At 43.7% G+C, this 17,857-nt stretch overlaps 1 protein-coding gene across 1 annotated transcript in view; it reads left to right on the top strand.

Moving 5' to 3' along the window:
• Positions 1 to 17,857, top strand: part of cubn (cubilin (intrinsic factor-cobalamin receptor)) — a 457,032-nt gene that overhangs the window by 127,183 nt on the left and 311,992 nt on the right. Inside the window, 1 exon segment of the mRNA XM_041183948.1 lies at positions 4,550 to 4,680. Coding sequence (XP_041039882.1) covers positions 4,550 to 4,680 — 131 coding nt within the window.

Below are 17,857 nucleotides of genomic sequence, written 5' to 3' on the forward strand. Positions count from 1 at the left end.
ACGTCCGCTGTGGATGTTGGTGGAGCACCGATATGTTACGATAGGGTCAGGAAGGTAAAGAAGATGTGGCTGCACAGCCTGAGCACAGGTGTTAATTATTTGTCCATAATGTTCACTATTGTAAATAAACTCGCAAGAATGTCTCCTTGCCTATAGCTTCTTGTTCAAATGAGCAGTGTTTGTGTCACTCAGATGTGAAAGCTTGGTTCCGGTACAAGAGTAAGGCAGGTGTCTCAGTCCAGGGCCTCTAACCTGTGCTTTGTGCAACCTTCCCAGCACACTGATGGTGCACCTTCACAGTCACTGGATACATCAGTCATGTCTACACCTCGATGGGGCTTATCATTGCTGCCAGAATATTCTGGGCTGGCGGCACAGAGTTCCATCATTCTCTCTGTGTGCTCCCAGCACCTTTGAACTGAGGCTGGCTCCTCATCTCATCAGCATCTGTGTCCAGTCACGGTATAGTCCTGAAGGGTACCACTCACGAAGGATGCCATAGGATCAGGGGAAGTTAAATTTTCCCCGCTGCATCTCTGTGAGATGACCCTGTTCACAGAACGCAAGTGAGGTGCCATCAGCCAGACAGGAGTCAGACATTCACATGAACTATGTGAGGATCTATGGGGTGTCCTCACTATATGTTATCATCATCCTCCTGGAATGTATGGTCTATGGGCATCTACTGCATCTCGATTACAGGAACCTTGTCACAGAGGGTATGTGTGCTCCCATCAGCCAGACAGGACTGAAATGTTCACAGGTGCAATGTGAGTATCTATGGAGTCACCTCACTGCATGTCAACATCATCCTCCACAAATCTAGCAGCTATGAGGGCCTCATGAGCATGCCTGCTCATCTGGACAATGCAAAGGCCTCATCACCATTATCCTTGCCTTTGAGGACCTCATCATCCTCATACCTGTCGATACCGTCCTCAATGGATGAGATGCGCAGCTCCTCCATCTACTCCTCAGGCAGCTCCTCCTCCCGTTGCAGCACCAGGTTGTGAAGGGTGTAGTAGGTGACGACGATGCGTGACACCCTCTGTGGACTGTATTGCAGGTCTCTACCAGACTGGTTCAGGCACCAGAACGTCATCGTCAACATCTCAATGGTTTGCTCTACCAAAATTCGAGTTACAACACGAGCCTCATTGTACCTTCACTCTGCTGCACTGTGAGGCCACCGCATGAGTGTCATCAGCCACATCCTCTGCGGGTAGCCCTTGTCCCTGAGGAGCTAACCCTGCAGCCTCTGTGGACCCTGGAAGGCGTCAGGGATCTGAGACCTACTGAGAATGTAGGAGTCGTGGACACTCCCTGGGAATCGTACGCAGGCCTGTGGGATGTATTTGTGATGGTTGCAGACCTGTTGAACATTCAGTGAGTAGAAGACCTTGCGGTTGCAGTAGTTGCCTGCTTGTTGCCAAGGAGATCTGAGCACCAAGTGAGTGCAGTCAATGGCACCCTGCACCTGTGGGAAGCCTGAGATCTGGGCAAATCCCAGCGCTCTTCTTCCTATCTGTCCTGATCCCAGGCGAAATGCACAAAGTTGTGTGCCTTCCTGAAGATGGCATCCATGACCTCCTGGATGCACTTGTGTATGAAGGCTTGCACAATCTCGCAGAGGTCACCTGTGGAGCCCTGAAAGGCGCTATTGGCATAAAATTTGAGCACTGCACTCACTTTCACGGCTACTGGCAGTAGATGCCCTCCATGCTCCTCTGGCATCAAATCTGCAGCAGGTAGCCAATGTGACTGACCAGATCTCTGGACATGCGCAGTCTTTAGTGACACCAGTTGTCGGTCATCTGCATGAATGACAAGTGCCTTCTGTAGACCCTGGGTCTGGCTAAGTGCCGACCCATGACGGCTCACTGTGGCTCTTCAGTGGTGTGCACAGGACCCCCAGCCACACCTTCTTCTCAAGGGTGCTGCTCCTTCCTCTGCCTAGCCAAGTGACTCTGTCGCTCTCTTCTCCTTCGTCTCCATTCCCTTGTAAGCCATGAGGCATACAACTAGGTCACCAGGCTCCATGCTCTTGATATACTCCTCCTGCAGGATGAAAGAGAGAGATGCGTAGATTAGCTTGGGTGTACTGTAACCTCTCTTGATTAAATCTGAAGGCCCCTTAATGCATGCCAGAGATTGCTGGCCACCACTTGGCGGCAGCTTTGTCCACTGGGCTGCATGCTGTGCTATCAGCTCAGGTGCAGGCATTCTCCTAATCTGCACTGCAAAGCTGCACTGTTAGCTTAAACCATGGGGGAGACTGGTCCAAACTGGGATGATGACATTGCAAGGGGCCATGAGTGCCTCCACCAGTGACTGCTGCACGGCCAGCTTTCACAGGGAGATTGTATAACTTGTGCAGTCGTCCAATTGTTCTGCAGTCCACTGAAATGCTCATTAGTTTGCAGTCTGTGCCCAAGAGGTGAAAAGTTCAGCAGCATTTGGTGGCACCTTCATGCCCCTGTGTTGCATGAGTGGGCAGATAAGCTAGAGGCCCGACTCCAAACATGTCAAAGTGGCTGTGCCTGAACTGTCAAAGCTGCAGAAGAATGCTCACTTTATACATGATTTCCCTAATCCGTGGCCGCTTTCCTCCCTCCCTCCTACCCCCGCATGTGCTTGTGCACTACCATCATATCATGCTGCCTTGCCCATCCCCTGCAACTTGCCCCAACTGCTGTCCAGCCCTTGATCCAGCATCTCACTGTCAGCCAGCCAGTAAAACCACTTACCTGTGCCCTTGCCTGAATGCACGGCACCTCTCCCTTGAAATCAAATGGATGATCCTTGCGAGCGCTGCATAACATTATTGTGCAGTCATCTCCAAGTTCCCCTCGAAGTTCAGCTCGCCAGGTCCACACCTTTTAAATGCTGTTGTCCGCCCATGTGCCTGGATGATCCAGCATGGGGGGATGATTCTGGTGAGCAGGGCTTATAATCATATGCATATGTATTAAAATGACGTTCCCGATATGCAGCGGTGGGAAACTTGGCCTGCCATAGACAGGTGGAGCAGACGATCACAAACTGGTTTCATGATGGCATGGAACCGATTTTTGGCCTCCTTGCCGTATTGTCTGCTCACGCCTGCCCAGGAAGTTATGATTTCCTTGATGCCCGAAGCCAACGGGGACAGAAAATTCCAGCCTTAGTATTTAACCCCTTTAGGAATAGATTGATATGCTTATTCTGTTCTACTCTTATTCTGTTTGTGACAGATTCTAAGTGAAGGCAAACTTTCTAAACCTATCAGTTAAAGACTTTTAAAATCATTGTTTTATAAGCATTGATTAAGCCCCTTCACTCATTTGAAACTGCAGCACTCTTCAGGATAGCTAACCCTGTTCATTTGTTTGGGAATGGACAGATTGTATGGTTTACGATGGAGAATTCTTACCTTTGGACAGACAGTTTCACCAGATTTTGAGTAGAAATGATGCCATTCTTCGATGGGGAGCAGGGAAAATTCATAGTACACTTGCGTACCTTTAAGTGGCTGTCTTAATAGGAGCATTGGAGAATCTGGGAACTGTTAGCAAATATAATTAAATCTTGGAAAAACATGAAAGAAAGTAATAAATAATGCAATACATGTATAATTAGTCAGTATTGTATCTTATACCATTGAACTGAACTTCGATTTTTGATCGGACACCATAAAACAGCATTCACAATGATCTAATAATGAAATTAATAGACACAGAACTTCAGTAAGTGCTGTAATAAAGCAACTGGCCAGATTATTGCCTGCCTTTCCCTATTTGTTTCAGTCACTGGTAGTAAAAGGACTATTCCAGGGAGAATGGAACAGTCTCACTTAACTCACTTTCCCAGAACGGCTTTATCCAATTCAGGGTCTAAGCCTATCCCAACTGGCAATGGGCACGGTACACCCAGGACAGGATGCCAGTCCGTCACAGGGCACACACACTAAGGGGCAATTTAACTGTGGCCAAGCCACCTAAACAGCATGTCTTTGGATGGTGGGAGGAAACCGGAGCACCCAGTAAAGGAGCACCTACACAGGCACGGAAGAACATACAAACCCCATAAGACAGGCACCTGAGGTCAGAATCGAACACAGGTCCCTAGAGCTGTAAGGCAGTAGTGCTAACCATTGTGCCACCATGCCACCCCAGAACAGTCTCCCAATTACAATTAATTTAATGCCACTTGTAATTGGTTGGCATAAGACAAAATCCTTTAGTTCTTCTGATGTGAATGTTAAGCCAGTTTTCAGACCTCCCTGTCTTCTTTTGGGTAATGAGCCTTGCTTGCCCTGATTAAATTTCCACAGCAGCCTTCCCGAGCCTGGAAATTTGCATTTGGCACTTGTGACGCAACACATTCTTGCTCTTACCTATTTCCCACATTGTCACCGATTCTCCATAAGTTCATATTATGCACTAAATAAGCGTACTCTATGCTATTATATAAAATGAAAATTATTATTGGTTTTAAAGTATTATGGCTGATTATTGAAGGAAATTAACATTTTTGATAGTGAAGTCAACTTTTCTTTCATATATTATAGGTTCTGCGGTACGTCTATTCCTCCTTCTATAACCAGCAGTGGCAGTATGATGGGCCTCCTTTTTGTGTCTGATTCAAACGTAGCTACACAGGGATTCTCAGCAAGTTATGATTCCCTTATTGCTTCCTCAGGTATGCTGTTACTGTGTAGAGTTTGTAATATTGCTGTGGTGATTCTGTATTATAATAATGAGCAAGATGGTGATAGTATGCGAATATTGTTGAGTTCTGTTTACTTAAACTTGAACAATCAAGTACATGATACTTGTTAACTACATTAGTCTCTGCTTTGGCATTGTCTTTGACGTTCAATATTGACGTGCCAAACTAATCCTTAATGTTGGGGGAGTCTCATACTAGGGCACATAGTTTCAAAATGAGGGGTCTCCATTTATGTCTGAGATGAGGAGGAATTTCTTCTCTCAGAGGGTTGTTAATCTTTGGAATTCTCAACCCCAAGCAGAGCCTTGGTCATTGAATGTATTAAAGACAAATATTTGATCTACAAGGGAGTCAAGGGTTATGGGAGCCAGGCAGGAAAGTGGAGTTAATGCCACAATCAAAGTAACAATGATCTTATTTATTGGTGGAGCAGCGTTGAGGGGCCAAATGGCTGCTATTTCTTATGTTGAACTTTCTAACCTAAGTAATAGGACAGTAATATTGTTAAGAATTCTATTTGTTTAGTTTCTTTTCTATTACTCTTTACGAGAGAAACATTCTTATCTAGTGGGCAGCACTATACTGTCTGCCTCACTCAATTTGTCATATTCTTAAAAATTCTTTCATGGGATGCAGGTGTCACTGGCTAGGCTAGCATTTTTATTGCCCATCCCTCATTTCCCTTCAGAAGGTGGTGGTGAGCTGCCTCCTTGAACTGCTGCAGTTCAAGTGGTGCAGGAATACCCACAATGCTGCTAGGGAAAGAGTTTTGGATTTTGACCCAGCGACAGTTCCAACACCTTCTCGAGTGCAATTAGAGATGGGCAATAAATGCTGGCCCTGCCAGCGAAGCCCACATCAAATGAATGTTTAAAAAATACAAAGTTAGGATGGTTTATGTTGGAGGGGAACTTGCAGATGGTGGTGTTGCCACATGTTTGCTGCCCTTGCCCTTCAAGGTGGTAGAGGTTGTAGCTTTGGAAGGTGCTGTTGAAGGAATCTTGGTGAGTTGCTGCTGCGCATCTTTTTGATAGTACATACTGCTGCCGCTCTGCGTCAGTGGTGGAGGGATTGGACGTTGAAGGTGCTGGATGAATGCCAATCAAGCAAGCTGCTTTGTCCTGGATGGTGTCGAGCTTCTTGAGTGTTGTTGGAGCTGCACTCATCCAGGCAAGTGGAGAGTATTCCATCACGCTCCTGACTTGTGCGTGGTAGATGGTGGACAGGCTTCGGGGAGTCAGGAGATGAGTAACCCTCATCTCAGCTTCTGACCTGCTCTTGTAGCCACAGTACTTATATGGCTGGTTCAGTTCTGTTTCTGATCAATATTAACCCCCAGGATGTTGATAGCAGGGGAATCAGCAATAGTTAATGCCATTGAACGTCAATGGGAGCTGTTTGGATTCCCTATTTTTAGAGATGGTAATTGCCTGGCACTTTTGTGGTGGGAATATTACTTGCCACTTATGATCCAAGCCTGAATGTTGTCCTAGTCTTGCTGCACATGGGCACAGACTGCTTGAGTATCTGAGGAGTCGTGAGTGGTGCTAAACATTGTACATTCATTAGCAAACCTTCTGACCTTAGGCTGGAGGGAAGGTCATGGATGAAGCAGTTAAAGATGTATGGGTCTTTGACACTACCCTGAGGAGCTCCTGCAGTGATGTCCTGGGACTGAGATGATTGACCTCCAACAACCACAACCATCTTCCTTTGTGCTAGGTATGACTCCAGCCAGTGTGAAGTTTTCCCACTGATTCCCATTGACTTCAGTTTTGCTAGGGCTCCTTGATGCCGCACTCAGTCAAATGCTGTCTTGATGTCAAGGGAAGTCACTCTCACCTCACCTCAGAAGTTCAGCTCTTTTGCCCATGTTTGAACCAAGGCTGTAATGAGGTCAGGAGTTGAGTGCTTTTGGCTGAACCCAAACTGAACATCAGTGAGTAGGGTTTTGCTAAATAAGTACTGCTTGATAGCACTGTTGCTGACCCCTAAAAGCACTTTGCTTATGATCAAGAGTAGACTGAGGGGCCAGTAATTGGCTAGGTTGGTTTTGTCCTGCTTTTTGTGTACAGGACATACCTGGGCAATTTTACATATTGCTGGGTAGATGCCAGTGTTGTAACTGTACTGGAACAGCTTGGCATTCAAAGCATTACCTTACCTGCCATGCCTCTGATTAATGGAGAAGTGACAGCAGGGTTCTGACATCATCCAGTAGGAATATTGAGTATTTTTCAGACGTGGCACATTGAGTGCCGCCACCCACTGAGCTGTGATCTAAATGCAGTGCAATTTACTGAGGAATCTTTTTTGGTGGTAAAGGAAAGATGAGCAGACTCATTATTGAATTTTAATCTTGAGCTTCAACTGCTTTGGAGTCCTTTCAATAGGTGGGATGATGTCATCATTGCCACTGAAAGGGTTATGTAATTAGGATGCACTTCTCCACACAAATGGTAGTGGAAATCTGGAACCCTCTGCCTAAAACACTGTGGATCCTGGGTAATTGAAATTTTAAGATTGTGTTTGAGAAAGGTATCAAAGGATAGAGAGAAAAAGAGGGTAAATGGAGTTAAGATACAGATCAGCCATGATCACTGAACAGTGGAGTAGGCTCGAGGGACTGTATCAGTTTTGCTTGTTCTTATGCTCATGTGTGCAAGGAAAGATATCATTGACCTAGACTGGAATTTTAGTAAGATGTATTACTGACAAAAGACATGTTAGACATCACATCACTGACATTACCGATATCATTACTGATACCGAAAGGGATTTGAAAACAGATAATGCTGGAAAAAGCCTGCCAACATCTGTGGAGAGAGAAAAACAGAGTTAATGTTTTGAGTCCATATGACTCTTCTTCAGAGCTAAAGAGAAGTAGAAATGTGATGGATGTTATACTGTTTAAGAGGGGTGGCAGCAGGTGGAGCAAAATAGAAGGTCAGGGATAGGTGGGAGCTAAAGAGGAATTTGACAAAGATATCATGGACATAGGACAAAGGGAGTGTTAATGGTAATGTTAAAGACTAAAGAAGGTGCTGGTAGTAGCATAACAGTAAGATAGCAGCAAGTGTTAATAGCAGAACAAGGGTCAGTGCTCTGTGAAAGCAAAATAGTATTGGGGGAAAATGATAAAAAAAATGTTTTAAATAAATTTATAAATGAAATTTTTTTTAAAATGGATTAAAAAAGGGGTGAAAATGGAGGAGAAAGTTCATGGTCTGAAGTTGTTGAACTTATTGTTAAGTCTGGAAGGCTGTAAAGTGCCTAATTGGAAAATAAGGTGCTGTTCCTCCAGTTTACGTTGGGCTTCGGTGGAATATTGCAGCAGGCCAAGGATGGACATGTGGACATGAGAGCAAGTTGGTGTGTTGAGATGGCAAGCAACAGGAATGTCTGGGTCATGCTTGCAGACTGAGTGTAGGTGTTCCACAAAGTGATCACCCAATCTGCGTTTAACCTCCCTCTTGTAGAGGAGACCGCATTGGGAGCAGCGAATACAGTAGACTAAATTGAAGGAGGTGCAATTGAAGTGCTGCTTCACCTGAAAAGAGTGTTTGTGCCTTGGACAGTGAGGAGGGAGGAGGTAAAGGAATGGGTGTTGCACCTTCTGCGATTGCCTGGGAAGGTGCTCTGAAAACAGGATAAGGAATTGGGGGTGCTGGAGGAGTGGACCAGGGTTTCACGGAGGGAGCAGTCCCTATGCTGACGGGGGAAGGGAGGTGAGGGGAAGATGTCTTTGATGGGCACTTTCTATCCAAGGCGGGTAGGCCAAATGGGGAATTTTCCTGACTCCAATTACCTGCCACAAGGATGAAAAGCCAGCGCACAATGAGGCTCTCAGGTCAAGAAGCAAAGCTTCATTAAAACTCATTACATTTTATACTGCAGAATTGTGCACCCTGTGAATAAAGACAGCAAGCTTGTTCATCTGAATATGTGACCCACCCTAGCAAATTTCATACATGCACTTTTATAGCTGAGTCATCCCACCATCTAAACGAGTTACAAGGGCTCAAACAAATACCGAAAGACGAATGCAATTATATCCCAGCACACAGAGATACTAGTGGTGGGGTGCAGTTACATGTGCACACTGCAGTCAGGCCAGCTGACCCGGGAAAAGGTTTGGAGGCAGCTACAGGGGCTGCCAGGTGCAGGGGCTGTTTAAAAGGCCCTCCTCGGTGCTGTGAGACTTTGTCCCAGGTATAATAAAAACAGAAAGCCCCTCCTCACTCCTCACATCCCCCTCAGAAGCCCCACATGATCCTCATGTCCCTTCCATACCATCTCATGCCTGCCACCCACCCTCTAAGGCCCCTCATGCCCCCATACCAAGGTATGCCATCCACATGGCCTCTCATGTCCCCATCCAAGATTTTTCCTTGCTCACCCCCTAAGGCCTCTTATGCTCCCACTTCCATGCTGTATCACTTCCATGCCCATTCTCCCAGTATACACTGTATAAAAGCAATGAATGCTATATTATCAGCGCGGTGTGTAAACAAAACTTTAAAAATACAGTTCTTCATTGACAACTTTCCACTTTCGCAAAAAATACTCCTTCTTACTATAATCCAATAAAATGGTCAACTATTCAGACCCTTTAAAATACCAACAGCAGAAACTGCAAGCACTTTTATTACTCGGATGGATGTCTTAGATTTCAGCCTAGGATATATAATGAGGCTTGGCTGAGAGTACAGAAATCCATTTGCCTGTTGAAACACCTAACCCCCAAGAAAAAGAACATTGCTTGATTGACAGCTCTGGCACTCTGATCTATGCTGACAATTTCACAATATATATCTACACAAGATAAAGAGGTTTCAAGTGCTTACAGTTTATGCTATTGGTACTTTAATGGATAATTGATAATTTTATTGGCCTACAGTAAAAAGTTTTTTTTTAAGAAAGTGGAAAGCTATCAATGAATGTCTGTGGCCAGGATTTTCATTGGTCAGGCGGGCTCGGCAGGGCCAGGCGAGAGCAGTCGGGAAGCTGACCGCCGCCTGTGATCGAGGCCGGACCGCGATTTCATGCTGGCGGGCCAATTAAGATCCGCCCAGCATGAAACACGTGCTTCAGCGCTCAGCACTGTCTGTATGGGGCGGGGGGCAGAAGGGTGAGAGTGCAGGTTTGCGCATGTGCGCAGGTATGTGCTGGAAAAGCTCGAGGCACAGAGCTGCCTCAGGGAGATGAAGTGTTTTGACAACAAAAAATAAAGATTTTTGAAATGTTATAAAACAGGTCCCCTCATGTGACATGTCAGAAATTAGGATGATTTTTTTTTAATGGTGGATTGAAACCTCATGCAAAAAATGCACAGGCCGCTTGGCCTTAAACCAATTACATTGCAAATGGCCTTAATAGGCCCTTTAATTGTCCGCAGGTGTGCGCGGGAATCAGTAGCACGCCCAGCTGAAACATCGTGCGAGTACGCGATGACATCGGGATGCCTGCCCGATGTCATTGCGCATCATTTTACGCTTTAGTGGGTCGTGTACACGCCTGCCACTCAGTGAAAAATCCTGCCCCCTACTGTCACTATAGTGGGAAAATGGGCACAGAAGAGTCATAGTTTGACATGAGGGAAATTAGGGGCAATAGCGGATGTTTGGGGAGCATACCTTATGGAGGCATGAGGAGCTATAGCAGATGGGTTGGGGCATACCTTAACATAAGGGGCATGTGAGACCATAGTGGCGGTTTGGGGGTACACCTTAGCATGGGGGACATGAGGGGTCATGGGGTGTGTGTCTGGAGCATATATAGGCATGAGGAGGACTTTTTGAATTTACATTTCAAATGGTTTCCTCATGCAGACTATAGTTCACAACATCTCTGAGGTGTTGTGAACCATGACTCATTGGAAAACTGGCCTGACACCATAGGCAGAATATTTGGCTCGTCAAGCAGGGGCGGGGCCTGCTTGCAGAGGCATAAAATGGCGATGACGTCGGGACGCACGCCCGACATCACCGCGTGTCATTTAGATTTTCAGTTGCTGCACATCCGCCGAACTGTCAAAGGCCTATTAAGGCCATTTAAAAAGCCAATAAAGCAATTACCTGAGCTGCCGGTCCAACCTGAAGGTTGGTGGGCAGGCGAAGAGCCCAGGCCGCCTTTGCATTTTTCATGGAACCTCATCCACTTGCGGGATGAGGTTTCATGAATGTGTTTAAAGCGTTTGAAAAATTTTAAATAAAATTAATGGACATGTTCCAGCTCATGTGACAGTTTCACATGAGGGGACATGTCCTTAAAATTTTGTTTTACCTTTATTCAATGTTTTATAGCCGATCGACTGAGCACCCACCCGTGCCCGCCCCCACACAACCCCCTCGACTGGGAGAAAATTCTCCCCCATGAAAACTGCGGAGGACTAGGACATGCCTATCTCTGCAATGGAGCCAGCCAGGTTGGGAATGCAAGTTTCAGGCTCGCAACCCGAACCAGCCCTCACCATTAAAATGCACTCATGACCATTAGAAACCTCAGGAATGGGGTTGGAAATCCAGAATTGGGGCTTACCTGCCATTTTAAAAGGCTCCCAAGTTATCCTGACTTGCTGAGAATCCAGCCCTATATCCTGACTCAATGCAAATTTGTGAAAGCTTATTTCTAACTAAGTTGGTCAGTTTTTTTTAACGTAGTGCTGCCAATCCAAATAAAATGTATCCAGGAATGATCTCATAGTCTGGCTTTTCGAGTTGATTTCCTCAGGGTTGGACATGTTATTGTTGATTGCAATTGTTTACTTTACCGGATCTGTCTTTTGAAAGTTGCATTGTATCCTGCAGTTGCTCAGTCCTAATTTATTTTCCATTGCTTTTACAGAAACTGTCTTTTTATCAGTTGCTTATTTCATTTGCAGCAAGCAAATTGATCAGCATGGGAATCTCTCTGGGCAAATTCTATTTGAATAAAGAGAAGAATATGAATGAATACAAGTCACAGCTAGGAATATTCATGCAGCAATTATTGCTTGGCCAGACATTCAACCACATGTAGAATCTGGCTCCTTCACAAACATTATTGACCTATTGCTCAAGGTGCAATGGCCCAATCAGCAACACGCTCTTCATTATTAATGACCATACATGGTCATCTATTCATTTGCTGCTATCTAAATGAATTGTGAGGACCTTTGTTTAAACTAAACTAAGTGCAATAATTTAACATCCTTACAAGTGATTTGTATATTTGGTGCTACTGTTTGTACCATTGTACTTGCTTTTGAGCCAAATTTGCTACTTTGGCTGCCTTTCCAGCGGAAGGAGTAAATATGGTTACGTGCTACTGATTTCCAATGGGGGGACCTCTTGGGACTGATGTGCCTTTTAGTGCTGCATCAATAGATGGTCCTAGACTTTCTAGCAGGGTTGCTGAACACAAAGAGACAGAAGAGAACTGGAGCAGGCTAGCATCAATATCCGATAGCATCGTTTCAAAGATTATTTCTGGATTATCTTGGGTTTATTTTGGTGTTGACAACTTTTGGGCATCTGTCTTCAGTGCTATTTCCACAGAAATTCCCATATATCTTTTTTTTTGCAAGAAGAGGACCAATGCAGGGATGCCTCTCTGGTCAAGTAGCACCAAAGATGCATAACTCCTACCCATGGTGCCCTAACATCAGAATATCTAGGAGAGGCAATTGACAAAGGAGCAGTGCCTACAGGCGGTTTTGCTTTACAAAAAGGGGCCATCACTGTGCAATGCCACATGTTGCAAACAAATCCACAGTCAACCTCTGCTAGAGGATCCACTTGCCAGTTAAGGACTCTCTAACTGTAACTTGTATATTATTGGGTCATTTCAGGCTTCCAGTCACAAATTGCAAATGTTTAATTCATTCCCCTCAGTGTAAAACTGAGGGCAGCATGGAATGACACCACAATTTTAAAGTGGCAGAATTCTCAAATGTGGAGAAGTAACAGATTACTCTCATAATTTTAACTAAAACCCATCCTGTTTGTATTCCTATGCTGCAATCCTGATAGACTGTACCACTGTCATTGACTGTCTTTTCCAACCCACTGGCATTAGACACCATGGGCAAGCAAGCTTAATGGTCTCAATGAGCTCAGTGAAATATTTTGTGGTGGCTGCCGGATGTGAATACCCAATTGGAGCTTCCGCATGCTCGAGGTAAATGGCATAAGTGCAAAGCCATCAGCAATGTCTTATGCATGCTGTTGATGGACTCCTCCAACTGAGCTGCCATCTTCACAGCATACTGTCTGATATAGTCCCTAGTGCCTGCACCAACACTTCATAATTCAGAACCATCACTTTTTAAAGACAAACCTACAGGATCAATGTACAGGCAGCTCAGTCAGGGCACTACACAACCTGAAGACCCAAACTTCTCAATGCCATCAACAGTTCCTCCTGCTCAGTTGTGCTTTGTGTGTCATTTGGCACACCCCATTCTGGTCCACTGCCTAACTGCCCAAGAGTGAATATCTCTGTAGCCAGAAGGGCTAGAATGATTAGCATGTGTGCTCTGCAATGCTGATAGGACTGATTGTCTTGGAATTTGAACATTTCTCCTCAGCAACAACTGGAAGAGATAAACAGAAAGGGGGTTATTGTTTTTGATGAACAGTGTTGTGACTTCCAGTGAAGGAAGGAATATGAAGGCTTCAATGTATGATTTGCTGATAGATATTGCAGACCACAGACAAAAATAAAGGGAGGTGGACGGTCAACATGAAGTCTTACTTCCCCACTTCCATTTTTATCTGGCTCCCTCCAAAAGATTTGCCCTACCTGCTCCTCATGCAGAGGAGGTAATGAGAATTTTATATTTTTTTCACATGGCAGAATAAAACCCAAGAGTCAGCATGATGCTCGTATTGTGTATGATGATGGACATATGCAACAATTACAATACATATGAGGCTTTTATTAATGTAGCATGTGAATAAAAATTACATAAAAATCAGAAATAAAGAAATTGGTCACTGCTAATTAATAGCTGAGAAGGTGGGGCCACAAAAGTATGTCCCAGGTACATTCCTTGATCTGCACCACTCATTGATCTCACCCAGGCGTACAGTGGATTGTTATTGTTTGACTTGAGAGGGTAAGAGAGGAATTCTGCTTTTGATTGCTGTCCAGTGGTCCCTGTTGTCTTTCCTTGAATATTGGGTGAAAACAGGATTAAGTCGAACTATGGACAAATAACCTTTAATAATGGCAAACACTGCAACCATACTCTAGCATGAGTCAACATATTCAGGAAAGGAAGGATAACAGAAAAGAAATAGAAACAGGAAATCAATTTGCATTTGAGAGACCACAGAATTGCCAATTGGCTAGCATTCCATCCGATCCTTTCATCTTAATAGCTTTATAACAATATGGTGTAATAAGAATTGCATTCCCTACAGTTCCCTTAAGGCGGAAACTGGGAAATTTATTTTTCCATGCTAGTCTTTGTCTTGCAAGAACTAGGGCTTTCAGGCAGTAAACATCAGGAATGAAATGTAAGGGTGGGGCACAAGATGGAGTCTGGAATTCCTGTTTTCACTTTTGGTCCTGGCCTTGTCCTTACAACTTTTATGGAACCAGTCGGATGAGGTTTTTGGGAATGCCTTGATAATCTGCCAAGTCTTTCCAGGTCCTATGTTCGAAAAACATTTTTAATAATTTACTTTACAGAGAAATGCTACCTAGATTTGTGTTACTCTATGACTATATAGATAGCAGCTAAAATAAACATGTGATTTTTTTATTTTCAGTATTTTAAAAAAAAGTTTTGTCACTTTTTCAGAAAGTTGTAAATTAATTCCATAGTCCCTAAAGGGTTGATTTGAATTTGAGGCCTGCAGGATGTGAATCAAAAGGGAAGTATTAAAAATGATTTTTAGAATATTTAATATCCTTTTATATTTGGATTGGAGACACCCTGAAAATATGCTATGAATAATTGGAAGAAATTAGGAGACAGCCTTTACAATGGTGTTTTCTGTAACAAAGGTGGCATTGACTGTAGTTTCTGCTGGGTGTGATGAAAAAGGATTATTATTGGCATAACAAATGCGTGCCTGCCGTCTTTTTGATTTTACATCAAACAAATAAAACCCAAAGGCCGTTATGCTCCGATCCATTGAAAGTCAGCTTCAGGCAATATAACAACCAAAAGCAGCTGAGAGCACCGAGACGATGAGTACTAACAGGGGAAAGTGTTAAACACTTACATCAGAGTCAGATTAACTGAGCAGTTTGTGGTATTACCGTTAGATAGAAAAACAGCTGCTCTTAAGTATGTTATCTGGCTAGTTCAAAAACTAGTTGCCACTGAGCACTAATGTCATATTTATTAATGCCTTCTTAAATAGCCATTAACCCCAGCCTGACGACAATAAATTGATAACATGGATGCAAACATATATCATTATTGTGGAGAATGTGCCTCACAAAGACAAGGCAAGGGCACTATGTATTAATGTTCTAGAATAGAGCAGAAATGATAAAAATCTGATTGCAGATTTTGACATTTGGGTTAAGTGGATAACTTCCAAGCAGAAGCTTATGCAGTGACTCAAAGCATACAGCATTTGCCTAAGCTGTACACTAAACTGCAGGACTAGTTCTGGCATCCTGTGCACATTATGATTTTATGGTTTCATGCTCCCAGAACTGTACAAAAGTGCTTTGTGCTCCGTTTGCCGTTGGCTGATATTCCATGGCTTAATGAAAGGCAGGAGGATAAAAATCGCACAATTTGCGGCCACAGTCTGGATTGGTTTGATTTTCCACTGCTTGCACATAAATGCACAGAGCAAGGTTTCTTTTTTCAATTCCAAATGTGTGCACAATTATACAAAACAACCAAAAAAATGCAGGTTTCCATGTGACCAGTTACTTTACAACAGTTAATATGTTCGTAGCTTTGAAAATATATAAAACTAAAAAGTGTAAGATCTGAGTTGTGACGTACTTGGTCTGTTGCAGCATGAATCCTTGTTTTAGTACAACAGTGAAAGCAATCTGAATATGATGTAAGTGATTCCATGATTTAATTCAAATATAAATTGAAGAGAAAATCCTGATTTGAAAAATACAGATTCTACGACAAAATACTGCTCCACAATATCAATTTTTACTAACTATGTGCTGACCAAATATATTCATTGGCCTATACTGAAAGAGGCTTTGAAAATGCACAATGTTTCCAGTTTGGTTTGCTGTAACTTCAGCAGGAAGCAGCAGACCAGGGCCAAAAGTTAGACTGGGACCGACATAACCAGAGACCAGTTTTACGTGGGAATTATCATTTGGCCTTATGAGATACGGAATCTCTTCCTGAATCATGCCACTGTACCTAGTGGTGTAAGAAAAGATGGGACCAAGGTGGCAACCCCAAATATCAGAAATGCCACTCTTTTGCCCTCTCAGTCAATAGAGACAGGATTGTCAGCTGTTTGTTTACCTGGTGAAATAATGGGCACAATTTTAATGTGGAGAGGGATTGGTGAATGGGTCAGGGGGTAGTGGCTGAGGTGGGGAGCATTGCATAACATTGTTATTTGCGTGAGACTGTCAATTTTAATTTCAGGCCGTATTAGTATTAACTGACTGGCCAGCCAATTCACAGGATTAACACGAATCCTGAAAGCAACAACTATTAAGAAGGCATTGACATAAACATACAGAATATTTTTTGACTTGTATGAATACCAAATTTTGGGCTCCTAGCAGGAAATCCAAGCTGAATGATTGTGAATCCAACATGACTGAAAAGGTGCCCAATTTAGGCTGCACAATTTCTGACAGCAATCTGGTAATATATTTAAAGGATGAAAGCACCAGTTACATGAAGGTTGTTTTCAATGAATTGAAGAAGTGTTTTAATTTTAAATTTTGTTTTTCTTCATTTGTGTGATGTGGCTGTTGCTGTAGGACCAGCTTTTATTATCCAACTCTAATTGCCCCTTGAGAAGGGGGAGGTGGGTTGTCTTCATAAAATGATGCAGTCCATATGGAGTCGGTACTCAAAATGCTGTTAGATAGAGAGATCCAATGGTGATAAAGAAACAGCAATATACTTCCAATCAGAATATATGGGATATGGAGAGGAATTTTCAGTTGCTGGTATTGCCAAGTGCCTGTTGCTTTTAAACTTCTATATAGCAGAGATCGTTTGGAAAGTGCTCTGGGAGAAACCTTGGCGAGTTGCAGCAGTGCATCTTGTAGATGGCATGGACTGCAGCTGCAGTGCACTGACAGTGAAGGGAATGTTTAAGGTGGTAAATTGGTTGCCAATCAAGCAGGCTGCTTTGTCCGGATGGTAATATGTCAAGGAGAGTTGGTTAGTTTCTCTCCTGTTGGAGATTGTCATTGTCTGGCATTTTTGTAGTGTGAAACTTGGTGTTGTTCAGGGCTTGTTGCATGTGGCCATGGATTGCTTCAGTATCTGAATAGTACTTAATACTGCAATCATCAGTGAACATCCCAATTTATTATCTTATGGATAGAAGGTCATCGATGGAAAAACTGAAGATGGCTGGGTCTTGCCTTGAGGAACTCATGCAGCAATGTCCTGCAACTTAGATGATTGGCCTCCGTCAACCAAAATCATCTTCCTTTATGTTAGGTATAATTTCCCTTTGATTCCTATTGACTTCAATTTTACTAGGGGCAGAATTTTCTGTTCGAACGTGCGTCCTGACGTCACCGTACATCATCCCAATCTTTTGTTCGACGGGTGTGTGCCGGAGTCAGCTGCGTGCCTGCCGAACTATCAAAGGCCTGTTAAGGCCATTAACAAACTAATTAAACTGATTCTCAATGCTGCCCATCCAACCTTAAGGTTGGCAATCCGGCGAAGAGCCCAAGCAGCCTTCACGTTTTTCATGAAACCTCATCCACCGGTGAGTTGAGGTTTCATGAAGGTTTTATTAATTAAGTAAAAATTTCTCTGACAATTCATAAACATGTCCCAGCTCATGTGACACTGTCACATGAGGGGACATGTCTGAATAATCTTATACTTTCATTTTTTGAAACTTTAAAACAGAACTTAATCTCCCTGAGGCAGCTCCATGCCTCAGCAAAATTTCAGGCCCTGACTCTCCTTCTTTCCCCCATCCGCACAGGTAGTGCTGAGGACTACCAGGCGCGCATC

This window comes from Carcharodon carcharias, chromosome 3, assembly GCF_017639515.1.
Source record: "Carcharodon carcharias isolate sCarCar2 chromosome 3, sCarCar2.pri, whole genome shotgun sequence".
In the NCBI taxonomy this organism is placed as follows: Eukaryota; Metazoa; Chordata; class Chondrichthyes; order Lamniformes; family Lamnidae; genus Carcharodon; species Carcharodon carcharias.